Consider the following 15,846-nt stretch of genomic DNA (forward strand, 5'->3'; position numbering starts at 1 on the left):
ACATTGGAAGAGAGCAAATCTATTAATCAGCATCACAGCAGCTTGAGAGTAGGTTTAGGGCAGCTCTGGGGTGTTTCCTCGAATAAAGTCTTCTCAGATCTCCAATATTTTGCTGCTTACACAACTTGCATCACCCCTCTGCAAAAACAGCTTGCATTTGGCTGTCACTTTCTCACAATGGATTGCAAATAATCTCACTTTATACCACCTCCTAGCTTTTCAGATGGAAGCACAGATTACTGCTTTCCTGCAAACTTTATGCTTAAAACAAAGTGAAAGAAAGGCTTTGAAATTTGCACTGAACTATTCACAGGTTTTGGTCTTACTGAATTAAAAGATCTATTCTCATTGACTCTTGTTGCCACAGCTAGATTCATCACTTCAACACTTCTCATATTGAGTCAGAATGTTCTCATTTTTAGTACCATGAGAAAGCATGGGCTAATTGCAAAATGTGCCAGCTCATCTCTGACAATGCACATGTGCATGATATGCAAAATCAGGAACATGAGATCATGTGGCAAAGACTTTGAGTCCAGGGGTGAAACAAAGGTACCCTGAGATGAGTGTCCAGACATAATTCACATTCATCCTTCAGCTTCACACAACAGTTGGCTAAATGGGCCACTGACCTTGATTAAAAGTTAACATTTTATTTTAATTACCTATTATATTTCTGGTTTTAATTAATTTCTGGCAGCTTAGTGAGTCTGTTTAAACAAATTTATTTTAAAATAATCTTTAAATGATTTAAATCTTTTTTGACATGCTTCTGATCTGATAGTCAGATATTTTAAAATTAATTCAAGGGATGTTGGTGTTGTAGGCTGAACAAGCATTTAATTGTCTATCTCTAATTGCTCTTGAGAAGGTGGTGGTGAACTGCTTTCTTAAACCATTACATTCTTTGAGGAGTGGACATACCCACAATGCCTTTGAGAATGGTTTCATGATGTTGACCTAGTGACAATGAGGAATGGCGATGCATTTCCAGCTCCACTCCCTTCTACCCCTATATTAACCCTGGTTCCTTCCTAAACCCTGAGCCCTTCTGAAGACCACTATAAGACCCTGCCCTCAATTATAAGCTAATAAAAGTCTGCTCTCCCTCCAGTCATGAGGGAGTATTCACGCTACACCAGGTGAGAACAATGTGTGGCTTGGAGGGCAAATTCTGAGTGGTGGTGTTTCCATCCTTTTGCAGTCCTTATCCTTCTAGCTGTTAGAGGTTGTGGGTTTGGAAGGTGCTTTTCAAGGGATCTTGCAGAGTGGATCCTGTCAATGGTACAAACTGCTGCCACTCTGGTGGAGTGAGTGAATAGTTGTGAATGGGGTGCCAATCAAGCACTAAGTTGAGTATGGTGTCATGCATCATGCGTGCTGTTGAAGCTGCACTAATTCAAATAAACGGGGAGAATGTTCAAACTCCTTACAGACAGCATCACATTGAACCTGGGGCCATGGGTGCTGTAATAGCATTGTGCTATCTGTACCATTTAATGTGAGTGGAGGAAAGATTCATGGAGATGTCAGAGGCAAGTTTTTTTTTGCATAGAGAGTGGTGAGTGCCTGGAATGCATTGCCAGTAATGGCGGTTCAGACTAGTACAATTAAAAGATTCTAAGATAGTTATATGGGTGTAAGAAAAATAGAGGGTTATAGGTATGAGATGGAAAAGTATTAGATTGCGGTGGATTAGGTTTAAACATTGTAGGCTGAATGACCTGTACTGTACTGTAACGTTCGACGTTCTAGATATTCATTAAATTGCATTAGTGCAATTATATAATTTTAAATTTAAATGTAAGATTTCAGTGACAGAATGTAAATATTAATAATTCCATTGGTCAACATACAAAGAAACCAACTCTCTGAACAAAGCTTATTAATAAAAATGCACAATCTGCATTTTGATATTTTTTCTGATTTCTTTTATTATTATGGGTCGTACTAAAAAGATGAGAAAGCAGAAGACAAATCAAGGAAAATTATTGATGTCTCATACCTCAGTGACACTGGTGAGACCAGTACCAGCTTCCAATGCACGCACCAGGAGATGATAGAGGTGATGTTCACTTTCATAATCAATGCTGTGTATCAGACTCAGTTGCCCATTTTCCTGATTAATACTGAAGAGATTGCTTGGATTTATCAGCAGGGAATAGGATAGAGACCTTCTTTGGAATGAAATGGCTTCCACAACTATAATTCTACCAAAAGAAAGCACAATCTTTCAATGAAAAGTAAGACTGCATGGGTATAACGGACACCATCAAATACAAATGCAAAATTTATGAGCACCTTGCAAATTCTAAAATTTCTCATTCCTTTCAATCTTAAAATCTGTATTTTAGTTTCTCGGTTTACCATGACAAGTTATGAAATATTAATGTGGACAGTCCATGTTCACTTTCAGTCCATTAAGAAACATGACAGGTTTAGATATTTTATTATTCTCTAAAGACTTAGATATGTGCTATTTTTAAATTTCATCCATGTCGCGTAACCTCTGATAAAGATCAGTTCTATGGTATCCCAGGTCTCTAGCAACAGTGATGTCAATAAAAGTGGTGAGAAGCCAATGAAGTGGTGTAGTCTTGAAATAACAAGGCAAGTAAAAAGTGCAAATCTCAACTCATTGTTTAATTGTTTTAAAAAGAACAAATGACAATTCTGAATTGTTTATTTTATTAAAGAGCCTTTGAACCTGTATGAACATGAACAATTTAAAAAATATCTATTTTGAATTCCATTTTATTTTGAAATATTTGACTGTGGGAATTATGATCCATAGAAATGACTAATAGTGTCATGCTGGAAAAGTGTCAAAACAAGGCACTCCTAATGAGAAACAGGGCATCATTGACAACAATATGGGGATTTCTTCATTGAACTGCACACGTGCACACTTCAGAAGTTGGTTACAGTTTTATGGTGTTGTAGTGGTACGTTTGGAGGGAGTGGGCAGAACCAGTGCTAACAGCTCCTGTCTTGTGATGGCTGGACACAAGAGTCTTCTATCGACTGGCAATTAGCCATTGCAGCCACGAGGCATAATGATTCAGCAGAACCCGCAGATCTACTGAGAAGCCCTGGCCTACTCAACGCAATTACGTCATGAGGTCATTTGTACTTCAGAAGTCATGATGCCAGGTCACATGTTGTGTGTCTATATCAAGCCTGACAGCATGCCAATAAATGCTTCTATTCTTTTCTGGTTGACAACTTCAGGTGTGGTAATGTTATTCCTAATTCTTCAACATGATGGCGTATGAGCACAAGCATCATCTGCCATAATGTTATGATAATAAACACTGACAGTCTCATCAGCATTGCAACCACAAAACCTACGCCAGATGGACCCCTTTTTATGGTGCTGAGACTGTACTAGTTTGTACCCATCTCTAAATTACATTCCTATTTCTACCTGCAAAAGTCAGGTGTTTAACATTGTAACTCCACTTGTATCTAATCAGCAAACAAAGGACTTAAAAACAACACACAGAGTAAGACATATAGGTATATATTTTTTAAATGGGAAAAGGAGTTTGGATGTTGTGTTGAAGTTGCACAAGACATTAGTGAGGCCAAATTTGGAGTATTGTGTGCAGTTCTTGTCACTTAACTAGAAGAAAGATATAAACAAGATCAAAAAAGTGCAGAGAACATTTACATCTTAAAGATATTGCCAAGACTTAAGGAGCTGAGTTATAAAGAAAGGTTGAATAGGTTCAGACTTTATTCCCCGAAGTGTTGGAGAATGAGGGGAGATTTGATAGAGGTATTCAAGTTATGAGGGATATTGATAGGGTAAATGTAAACAGGCTTTTTCCACTGAGATTGGTGAGACAAAAAAAAACTAGAGGACATGGATTTTGGTGTGAAATGAGCTACCAGCGGAAGTGGTGGATTTGGTTTTGATTAAAACATTTAAGAAATATTAGGATTTGTACATGGAAGGGAGGGGTATGGAGAGCTATGGTCCGGGTGCAGGTCAATGAACTAGGTTGAAAAATAGTTCAACGTGAACTACATGGGCCAAAGGCCCTGTATCTGTGCTGTAGTGTTCCATAGTTCTGTGGTGGTAGGGGCTGAAACATTAGGGGCATTTAAGAGACTCTTAGACAGGCACATGGATGAAAGAAAACTAGAGGGATAAGAGGTAAGAAGAGCTTAGTTTATTTTTGGTGGGAATATACAGGTTGACACAACATTGAGGGTTGAAGGGCCTGCTTGTGCTGTAGTGTTCTATGTTCTAGAGTTGGGTTCTGCTTCGAGATCTCAGAGTCAGTCAAAAGCTGTGACCTTTCAAGTCCAGTTTGTATCAATCTACAATTAATCAAATTAAGATTTCAAAAAGCAGCATCCAAGATTGAAACTCAAGTTCCACAGTAGAGTATAGATATTGCAATTACATCAACATACATTCTGAAAGCACTGAAAATTAGTGAAATGCAGCACTGGAATTAAAGGTATAATATTGGAAAACAAAATGAGTTAGCTTTCAGTTTCCATCAGAAGTCTGTATTTAATTTTGATGAGAAACTCAAGGACAAAATAAATTGAAAATATTTACATAAGTGTGCTGTTATGGGTTATATTATATTTTATATTATATATAAATATGTCTTTAAAAGAGATAGATTGTGGGGGTTCAGTGCAGGTCACTTCACAAATAGAGTAACAAAACACATCTGATTTAAAATGCAAGAGCTTTGGCTGAAGCCAGATATTCAGGCACCAGTGATTTTTGCAAAAACGATGGAACTGTTTTGGAAATAATTTCTAAAGACGGGTCGTGAGTTCTGAGTTCAGCCTGTTGAAAACCCTTGTAGTCCTTTCAAGAGGAAATGGCTGGCTAGAGTGTTTGACCTGAAATAAGGGAAACAAGAGGAACTCTATGGTGACTTGGAAGAAGAAGTTTTCATTTGGAAACCCTGATGGAGCAAATTTCTTCGGTAAGATACTGAAGTGGCTGATCGGAGGGAATCAGTTTGTGTGTGTCCAACAAGCAACAAATATCTCTCTGAAACCAACAAGAACCTTCCTGAGCAGTAACCCTTTATCTTTAAGCATTAGAGCCTGGTGAAAATTCATAAATGTTAAATTCTGTGCATAGTATAAGTTCCTGACACTGGTGAACTTAGAGAAGTGAGAAGTGAATGATTGGACTATTAAAGCAAAGAACTTTCCTGAACATATACATATCACATACATGTGCGCTTAGAATTAGAAAGGGGTTAATGTTAGGTTAAGTTAATAGTAATAAGTTAAAGTTTGATCCTGTTTTTATGTTTAAAGAAAATTAAAAGCAACTTTTGTTTAAGTAACCATTTGTCTTGGTGAATTTCTATTGCTGCTGGGTTTTAGGGTCCTCTGGGCTCGTAACATGTGCTTATCACACAATATGCAAGCAAATAGAAACATTCCAAATTTTTAAGTACAAGTTTCCTCATATTTCATAAGGTTAATTTTATATATAAAAAGAGGTGATATGAAGGTACAATTTAATTAAATTGTTTTATTTTTCTTCCATTCTGTCATTTGGAATCAGCCGGTGGTCATTTAATATTACTAATATGTGATTCTTCCTCAAGAACCATTATACAGAACATAAATACAAATTTTTTTCTATCAAATTTTATTCTCCCCCACATATCTAAGGTGTAAATGAGTTTATAAAACTGACTAATCGAACTAAGTCCACTATACTTCATAATAAATAGTTCATCAATTAGTTACAAAGCTTTTCTTTTACATAAGCTGGTGTGAGGGAAGGCGGTGAAGAAATTAAAGCTTTTATTTCCAATAAATATTGCAATATAATTGCATCACAGACTTCTCCATTTTGAGGGCATATAGAATAACTTTAAGAAAACGGTAATGATAGAGTGATGCTGTATTTGGCCACATTGAAGGAAAAGTTTGAATGAGGGATTAAGAATGGTTTAAAATACCAAATTAATAAGACACAGAATTGGTTAAAGTTCCTTTTGCCAGTATTTATTACTATATTTTCCTAGAATATTTTTCTTCAGGTGCAAAATTTCATTTGACATTTATGGATGCAACCGAGAACATGTCGAAGAATGGCAGGTATTTAAATGGGCAACGTTTCAGCCAATGCCTTGTACTGTACTATGTATTAAGGTCTGTCATTTACTACTTACGGTTGTCCTGCTGGGGTATTTTCAGAAACAAGCACATTGTAGGACACGTTAGTGAACTGTGGGGGCCTGGGGCCGACCAGAATGAAAATTGAGGCAGGAGGACCGCTGTTGCCCCACTTATCGACAGCCAGTGCAGTCAACACGTATTCCTTGTTTCGGAGCAGAGTTAATCCAGTGGTTTTGATGACGCCTGAACTTCTGTCAACTTCAAACCTCTCCTCTCCGCCTGCAGGCATCAGTCATGCAACATTAGCCACATGAAGAGAAAGCAAAGCAAATCTAAGCCTCTAGCTCCTACAGCATTTGTGCTGCACTTAGTCATTGTGCTTTTTGAGGAAAACCATGAGATCAGTTTCAACATAATCAAAGTACATTGCAAAAGCAAATTTGGGCTATTAGTACAATCAATATCATCAATTAAAGAAATACAGTAAAATCCCTGTTATCCAGAATTCAAGCAACTGGCAGTCTCAAGTTGCAAAAGTAAACACAAAATAAATGGGTAAAAAATACAAAAATTTAAAATAGGTGTGCCTCGCCGTTAGTTCTCCATTCATGCAACGCACATTCTCATGCAACCAGGAAACTCACTTATGCTGCATCTACCAATCCCTATAGGTGCCGGATACCTGGAATTTTACTGTATTAACATATTTCAAACAATATTATTGATGGAGGGAGGATTTTGCATTCATTAACAGTAGTTTATTGAAAATTCATACAATTGTTGAATGCATATTTGTTTGTGACTTAAAATATTAATATGCTCTATCATTTTGTCCATAACCCACTCAAAACAATTAATCAGTTCACTTACATTATATTGACAATGAGTCAAGTCACTTGCTGTCACTAGCCTGGAATATCCACATTATTCCATCACAAAGATGTCTCAGTGGCATCATCAGTAGTTCTATTGGTATTCAAGCCAACTTTGTGCCAACAGTGATGTTCAGTAACAATTCTGTTGCAACAAAATGTGACTAAAAATATTTTCTTGATTTGCTCAGTGTTTTTATTTGTTCCTCATTAGTATTCAATGGCTTCTGGAAATGTTATATATAAATAGTGGATGACAAGTTCAGACACGGTTCTCAGAGCCTGATATTTTACTTGCCTGCTAATATTAATGTCTAAGCTCTCCAATGGAGAGCAAAGCAGGGCCAGAAACAAAAGCACACAAAATAAAACATCTAAAAGCTGACCACTTGGATGCAAGAGAGCATACAACTCTTCCACAAGAAGTTAGCACCTCCAGATCAGGTTGAAACATGGAGGTAAAGTGGGGAAGAAATGTTACATTAAAAGGTGAAAAATGGAGAAATAACAAGCCGAAGGAGTGAAGAGTTAGGGGTGGGCAGGGTGGTGGATGAGAAGCAGGGTGGAACGAATAGAGCATGCAAAGCAACCTATTATCTTGATCTTTAAACTGGTAGATGGATTAGGAATGGCATGGGTTGGGATTAAAGAACAATTATTAGTGAGTGAGGCATGACAAAGATCAGAAAAAAGAGGAGGGAAATATCAAATAAGTAAACTAAACATTCCTACTTGTATTTACATTAAAAGATTGTCTGACTTTCTTTCTTACCATCTGTTAAAAAGTATTCCATTCCATCAGCAGCGTGATCAGACTCATCCCATGCAGAAAGCTGGAAAACTGGTGTACCCTTGAGAGCATCTGAAGATACGACAGTTAAATAAGGGAACAGTTGCATTGTCCACTCTGGAAAACTTGCCCTTAACACTCGAATCGTCAAATGGCAAAGGTACCAATCGTCACCTGCAAGAAGTCAACACCAAAACATTTTTATCAAATCCTTCTTCAAAGGGATCATGACTGTTATGTCTCTGTGATACTTGGGAGGCTTCTTAAATAACTTAGAGATGCAAGATTCAAATAACAAAAATTGACTTTACTTACTGATGCATTTCACCATCTCAGGAAAATGTTTACACACTCTTATACATATACATATGCCCACAGTGGTTGTACTACAGTTACTAAAGTGAGAAGGGTGTATTCTTACGCAGTTAGAAAATAGTTCACGTTATCCTGACTATATAACATCCCTCCTTCTCAAAATAAAGAAATGTTCTTTATCACTTTCTTTCCAGTGCATTTAAGTAACTGAACTTGTACACTAGTTTACTTACACAACTATTTTTAAATAGTTTTTATCGATATCGCACTGGTGGCAGTATGTTCCTTCACCATCTTGTGGATTTAGCTGCGACAGTTAGACTCTGAGTTGCTGGTACACATGTAGGTGATGTTGCTTGTTGTGCTTCACCAGACAACTGCTGTGTGATCTTTCGGTATTAGTAGATGTGGTCTTTTCACTTGATATTGGTGTTCTAGGCTTTGCTGGTTTTAAAGCTTTCTGCTTCATCACATCTTGTGTTGGCCAGATGTGAATTCTGTTCCTCCTCAGCTGATTGCCAGAGCTTGTCTCAATAATAGAAGATAGATAGGAGCAGGAGTAAGTCATTCGACCCTTCGAGCCTGCTCCGCCATTCAACGAGATCATGGCTGATCTTAAAGTTCAGTACCCCGTCCCCGCCTTCTCTCCGTAACCTTTAATACCCTTATACTGAAGAAATATATCTAATTTCCTCTTAAATATATTTAATGAACCTGCCTCTACTGCCCTCTGTGGCAAAGAATTCCACAGATTCACCACCCTCTGGATAAAGAAATTCCTCCTCATCTCGGTCCTAAATGGTTTGCCTATTATCCTCAAACCATGGCCCCGGGTTCTGGATTTTCCCATCATTGGAAACATCCCATCTGCATCCATTCTGTCCAGTCCTGCCAGAATTTTATATGTCTCTATGAGATCCCCTCTCAATCTTCTAAACTCCAGCGAGTACAATCCCAATTTGCGCAATCTTTCCTCATAAGTCATTCCTGCCATTCCAGGTATCAGCCTGGTGAATGTATGATCTTGGTGTCTCAGCTTCTCTAATGACCTTTGCTGGGGTCCACGTTTTCAACATCAGCTCTTGAATATTCGCATGCTGCCCTCTGAAGAGTTCTGGCAATGTTTGTGCATGTTTGTTATAATGCTGGCGTCCTTCTTCTTGAGTGTCAGCCAGTCTTCTTCTGGTTTCCTCCTGGTTTCCTGGAGGGTGTATTTTTCTTGGCCAAGTTGTTTTATATCTCCTGCCATTTCTAAGTTCTTCCAGGGACTTAAAGGTGTTGCTTCCAAAGACAGAAGAGCTAGGTATGGGTCTTCTTTTGTTTTGCGACACTTAACTAGTGTGCATTTCACAATTTTCACGTCTTTCAATTAACCCATGTCTTTTGGAGTAGTATGGGGATGATGTAGTGATAACAAACCCATATTCTACAACCAGCTTTCTGAATTCTTGTGACGTGAATTGTGTTCCATTATCACATATTTCTTGCTTGGGTATTCCTTGTTCAGCAAAGAGCACTCTTATTTCTGAGGTGATTGTTGACGCTCTCAGGTCTTCCACCTTTTTGACAAATGGAAACTTAGAGTAGTGTGATGAATATATAATATATAATATTTTATATTTTATATAGATATGTTTTTGAAGGAGATTGATTGTGGAGGTAGTGTAGGTCACAAACAAACATTTCACAAAACAGATCTCATTTAAAATGCAAGAGCTTTGCTCAAACCAGATATTCCAGGCCCAGGGCCTTTGTAAAGAGAATCAAAACTGCTTTGCTAAAGGTTTTCACAGGAGGTGCAAATAGAAGAACTCCAGCTCAAGAAACTTATGAAGTCTAATTGGACATGCCATGGAGTAATGGATTATTGTTTTGAAAGCAACAGACGAATCAATTCAGAAGTGTGAGTCCAGTGTTGCAATCTGTCTGGTTGCATTTTGTTGTTCTAAGAAGGTCATGTGATTTTGCAAGCAGAGAGAGAGGGAGGAAACCAAACAGGCTTTCTCTAAGAGAGAGAGAGAGAGAGAGAGAGAGAGAAATCTGTTTTTGGCAGTCATGGCAGCTTGTTGAAACCCCATTTTGAAGATGGGTTCTGAGTTCTGAGTTCAACCTGTTGAAAACCCTTGTGGTCCATACAAGAGGAAATGGCTATCTAGAGTGTTTCACCTGAAATAAGGGAGACAAAAGGATCTCCGGTGACCTGCAGAAGAAGAGGTTATCATTTGGAAAACCCTGATGGGGCAAGTTTCTTCGGCAAGACAATGAAGTGGGTAATTGGATGGAATCAGTTTGTGTGTGTCCAACGAGCAACAAATCTCTCTCTGAAACCGACAAGAACCTACCTGAGTGGGAACCATTTACCTTTAAGCACCAGAGCTTGGTGAAAATTCATAAATATTAAATTCTGTGCACAGTATAAGAATTGCCTGATACTGGTGAACTTGGAGGAGTGAGAAGTGAGATTGGACTGTGAATCAAAGAACTTTTCTGAACTTATACACCTTACATACACATGCAATTAGAATTAGAAGGGGGTTGTTAGGTTAATAGTAATAAGTTAAGTTTGATCCTGTTTTTATATTTAAAGAAAATTAAAAGCAACTTTTGTTTAAGTAACCATTTGTCTTGGTGAATTTCTATTGCTGCTGGGTTTTGGGGTCCTCTAGGCCCATAACATTAGTAACAGGCTACTATTAAATACCACTCTTGATTCTCAGTGAACAAGTCTGTTCCCACTGTGTGCCATGGCCTCGCAGGTATTTCTGTGGAAATCATTTTCTCTTTTCATTATGTGTTTCTGTTGATCTTTTTGGCAGAGTTCAATTGCAACTCCCAGCAACTATCCAGACTTCGGGATGGTTCATCTGCATCTATCATGTGGAATGTACAGCGGATGTTCTTTCCCTCATGGCAGCCTTTGATCTTAGCTCTCCCTAAATGCTTGATCATGGGTCCACCATAGGCCATTAATGTGACTTTTACTGTTTCCAATGTACTGTCTTTTGGATACACTTTTATTATGCTCTCTGGGAACATCTGGCAGTGGAATCTGAGTGGAAGGACGTTGGTTTGTGATCCAGTATCCAGGTTAAATATCATAGGCTTGTTCTGGATTGTACCCTGTATTTGGTTCCTTGTGTGCAACTCACTTCCTTCTTTCATCTCACCAGACATCTCGTGAAGGTGTATGGATTCAATATCCAGTATCTGCGTGTCAGCGTTCTCATTGTTGTTTCCTTTCATGTGGTGGATCTTATTGTCTTTTTTCTTCACTGGTTTTACTGTTTTCTTCATACTAGACTTGCATATCTTCACCCAGTGCTTTGCTTTACCACCGGCTCTACATTTAGAACCGTATACGGGCATTTGTTTTGATCTTCGAAGGGCTGTTGTCTGCCACACTTCCTGCAGGTCTTGGGGGTTTGCACTTATCTGATTGTGTTCTTTATCGCATCAACCCTTCCTTCTCTTTGCTGTTGGAGGATCTGCATAGATAGGGATTTCATTTGCATCCTCGTGGCTTCAAAGGCTCTCGCTGTGTCTATAGCTTCAGCCAGCTTCAAGCTATCCTTCCCAATGAGAGATTTTTGCACTTCGGGATGGGCACTCCCCCATGTCAGTTGATCAACTAATCTTTCCTCTATATCCTTAAATCTGCATTTTGCAGGAACCATTTTTAATCTAATGAGGAAGTTATCAACAGTTTCATCAGTCTCTTTTCTTAAGCCTTGAAATTCATAGCGCTTAATTCTGTGATTAGACCTAGGTTCAAAGTGAGAAGCAAACTTTGCAAATATCTGCTCTGGATCATTTTTCTCCACTTCTGTAAGCTCCCAGCTATTAAACAAGTCAACGCCTCGCTCCTCTGTCCAGAGAAGGATATAACTGACCTTCTCCTCTGCTGTTGCATTTTTAAAATAGCTTTTGAAAGCTAAGTTGCACTTCCAATGAAAATTTTTAAATGATTCAACAATGTCTTCAGTCTCCCCGTCCATCACTGGGTGAACTGCTGTTGCTCCAGCCATTTTTTTCAGTAATGTTTTTTCTCTTCTTCCCCTTCGTATTTCAGTGACTTACAATGAATTATATGGCTTTTTTCTTGTTCTCTTATACCGCTGGCACCATGTTATGTCTCTGTGTTACTTGGGAGGCTTCTTAAATAACTTAGAGATGCAAGATTCAAAAACAAAATAGACTTTACTTACTGTTATATAGTCAGGATAATGTGAACTATTTTGTAACTGCATGAGAATACACTCTTCTCACTGTAGTAATAGAAGTGCACAACTGTGTGTGTGTGTGTGTGTGTGTGTGTGTGTGTGTGTATGTGGTTTGTGTGTGTATGTGTGTGTGTGTGTGTGTGTGTGTGTGTGTGTGTGTGTGTGTGTGTGTGTGTGTGTGTGTGTGTGTGTGTGTGAGAGAGAGAGAGAAGGAGCACTTTCCTGAGATGATGGAAGACATCAGTAAGTAAAATCTCTTCTGTTATTTGAATCTTGTGTCTCTAAGTTATTTAAGAAGCCTCCCAAGTAACTCCAGAGACATAACACTTACTGATGCCTTCCACTCTCTCAGGAAACTGTTCACATTATCCTGTCTATATAATATCCCTCCTTGAGAAACTAAGCAGGTCACACAGCATCCATAGGAAGTAAAAGGCAAGCAATGTTTCGGGCCTGAGCCCTTTGTCAGAAATAAAGAAACATAAGTAGATACCTGAATAAAAACATTGGGGGGAGGAAGAGAGAAGTAAACAGGGAGAGGAAGGGAAGGAGGACAGTAATAGGTGGATACAGGAAAGACGATGGTAGAGATAGAAGTTGATAAGTGATTGCGAGAGGGCAGAGGGCGAAGGGTAGCTCTCTGATGGAAGGAAGGGAAGGGGGTGGGGAGCTGCAGAAAAGGATTCAGAGGGGTAGGAAAAGAGAAGAACCAGATGTCCCAAAATATTTATATACAAATTTTAAAATTACATCTATATGTGATTATTATGTAGTCTATTGTGTACGAGTGTGAAGCGTAGCCCAGAGAAATGCTATTTCATTGGGTTCTACGTGTATAGCCAGAAGATAATAAACTTGAACTTGGGGGGATTAACGGAAATAGGAGGTCAATGTTAATGCCGTTTGGTTGGAGATTACCAAGATGGAATACAGGGGTTGTTCCTCCAGTTTGTTGGTGGCCTCATTTTGGCAGTACATGGGCATGGACAGGCCTGTCAGTGTGGCAATGGTGTGCAAATAAAATGGTTGGCCACTGCAAGGACCTTGCCATTGCAGCAGACAGGGCAAAGGTGCTCAACCAAACAATCTTCAAATCTGCGTCCATTCTTCCCAATGTAGAGGAGGTCGTATCGCAAGCACCAAATTAGGTAAATAACCCCATGCAAATTCATAGGTGAAGTGTTGCTTCACAGGAAAGGACTGTTTGGGCCCTGGTGGTGAGGGAATGAGGTGTAAGTGCAAGTGTAGCACTTGCAGTCACAGAGATGGATACTAAGGGGGTGAGTGGTGGAAAGAATTCTAAATTCATAAAACAAGTATAAAAGCCTTGTTAATTGGAAAGGTTTAATCTTTAACATTTTATGTTCATAGATGCTGTGAATGTCAGACACCCAGATTTCTCCAATCTGTAAGGTGATTTACTGTCAGATTCTGCTGCCACTCATGTTATAACTCCAAATAACTTGGCACAAATATTACGCATGAAAAGAAGACACCTCGATTCCATGTCAAAATTGACTCAATTTCATGGCAATTTCATTGACTCAAAATCCTGCAGGAATGATTCCAAGGTTTCTGCCTATAAGATTCATTTCAAATATTCCTCTATCTCTAGATGCAAGAAACCTAGTACCTTCAATTTACTCACAGTTTATTGTCAAGTACGTCCTTTAGTTTTACATATCTGGCTTAATTAAGAATAATAATCTGCATTTCATCTATTCTGTTTCATATTTTTCTGTGAAGGCCTTTCTTAATTGCATCGTTTCAAACTGCAAAGACAAAGCCTCTCTAATCTTTCCTCATCCCTTTTCATTTGGCCACGGTGTTGTTTCAGGTACCAGCTGATTTTGTAAAAGTGTGAATTTGGCTCTGTGATAATATGCCACTCTCAGTCAGACAATTATTGGTTCAAATCCCAAATCAAGATTTAAATGTAATTGAAATTGACATTTTACTGCAGAATGGAGGGAGTGCAGCATTGTCAGGAATAAAATCCTTTGTACCACTGGCAGTGATTGACTTTCAGAGCAAAATTATGGGAGAACTATACAAAGGGAATATTGTGAAATGAATCAAATCTGAGACCAAAGCATTGAGGAACATTAAAAGTGCATGAGTGAAAGTAAAATGAATTATTGTGCACCAGTGATGTTCCTCAAAGCTTCATGTAGTTTTGAGTTCTCAGCTTTGTTTTATTTCACCCAATATCCTTCTTAAAACCAATAACTAACTGGTGCAGGTGTGAAGGTGTGATCGTGTTGACCCTTCAGACCTGAAAGCTGGGAAATGAGGTACAGTGAAGTTTAGACTAGACCTCAGTGTCGTTAAACACGGTAGAGCAGGTGTGACCTCACTCGACTGTTCAGGCTGGCCCATCTCTGATCCTGTAACTCCTCCCCGTAAGATTCCCAATAAAGGCTGATAGGCCTAGTCTCTTCCCTCCAGCCTTGGACCTGGGCCAGCAGCATGTAGAAATGTGTTTGTTGTTTCAGGATATTAAAGCCTTTAATCACTCGCTTTGAGTCTGCTTGCCATTATTGATCGTGCTACAATTTAATATCCTGATTACTTGGAATGGACAAGGCGATCTGAGTAATAAAGCTGGAGACAGACCTCAGTCAAGTTTGATATGTGGCTGCGCTGCTTAAAGGCCTACATGAGGCGCCATGAGATCTAGTGATGTCACGCCTGCACTACCATATTCCACCACACTCAGCCAGTGCACTGTAGAGGCCTTTACTACAAAGCATCCTGACAGGGCTTGACAGCTGGCAAAACTGGCATGAAACTTTATCTTCTGTCAAAGCAGGCACAGATGAACAATTATAATTGAACAATTTTTTAAAAATTAATACATGACTGAATATGAATTAACAATGAAATTAAATATAACATTAGAAAAAAGCTAATCTTTCTAATTCTAATCTCTATACTGGAATTGCCATTCAAATCAACAAGAATCCAATCCTAATCAAAAACAAAAATACTAGGGCTCCTTGTCCTGACGCAGAGTATCAACTGTGCAGTTTATGATGAAACCAGTCTCTGTTTTTTCCACAGAATATGTAGAAGTTTGATACAGTATTTGGTTTCATGCCAAATCTCCTCAGACTCCTAAGAAGTAGAGGCATTGGTGGACTTTCTTCATGATTGCCTCATTTTACCGGCTCCAGGAGAGGTTGTCTGATGAGTGGACTCCCTAAAATTTGAAAGTACCATCCCTCACCAAAAGGCTTTTCACTTGGAGTGAAGAAGGATGAGAGGTGACTTAATAAAACTCGACAAGATTATGAGAGACTTAGATAGGGTGGACAGCCAGTACCTTTTTCCCTTGTGTGACAGGAGCAAGTACCAGAGGACATCTGTTTACGGAGAGGGGAAGAATGTTTAGGGGAAATGTCTGGGATAGTGCTTTTACACAGAGAGTAGTGGATGCCTGGAATGCATTGCCAGGGTTGGTGGTGGAGGATGATACAATAGAGGCATTTAAAACACTCTTAGACAGGTAATGGATGCAAGAATAATAGAG

The 15,846-nt window shown here is 38.8% G+C and overlaps 1 protein-coding gene and 1 long non-coding RNA gene across 2 annotated transcripts in view; one reads left to right on the plus strand and one right to left on the minus strand.

The window, feature by feature from the left end:
- Positions 1-15,846, minus strand: part of LOC138755588 (neural-cadherin) — a 283,392-nt gene that overhangs the window by 146,721 nt on the left and 120,825 nt on the right. The window contains exons 2-4 of the mRNA XM_069921840.1: positions 7,762-7,953; positions 6,171-6,396; positions 2,006-2,210 (exon numbers count right to left, since the gene is read on the minus strand). Of these exons, the coding sequence (XP_069777941.1) occupies positions 2,006-2,210; positions 6,171-6,396; positions 7,762-7,953 (623 nt within the window). The remainder of the gene's footprint in view (positions 1-2,005; positions 2,211-6,170; positions 6,397-7,761; positions 7,954-15,846) is intronic.
- On the plus strand, positions 7,102-14,349 carry LOC138755590 (uncharacterized). Its single transcript, XR_011352404.1, has 3 exons — positions 7,102-7,447; positions 7,795-7,939; positions 13,686-14,349. It is a non-coding gene; the product is annotated as an uncharacterized lncRNA (long non-coding RNA).

This window comes from Narcine bancroftii, chromosome 2 (genome assembly GCF_036971445.1).
Source record: "Narcine bancroftii isolate sNarBan1 chromosome 2, sNarBan1.hap1, whole genome shotgun sequence".
NCBI classification, from domain to species: domain Eukaryota; kingdom Metazoa; phylum Chordata; class Chondrichthyes; order Torpediniformes; family Narcinidae; genus Narcine; species Narcine bancroftii.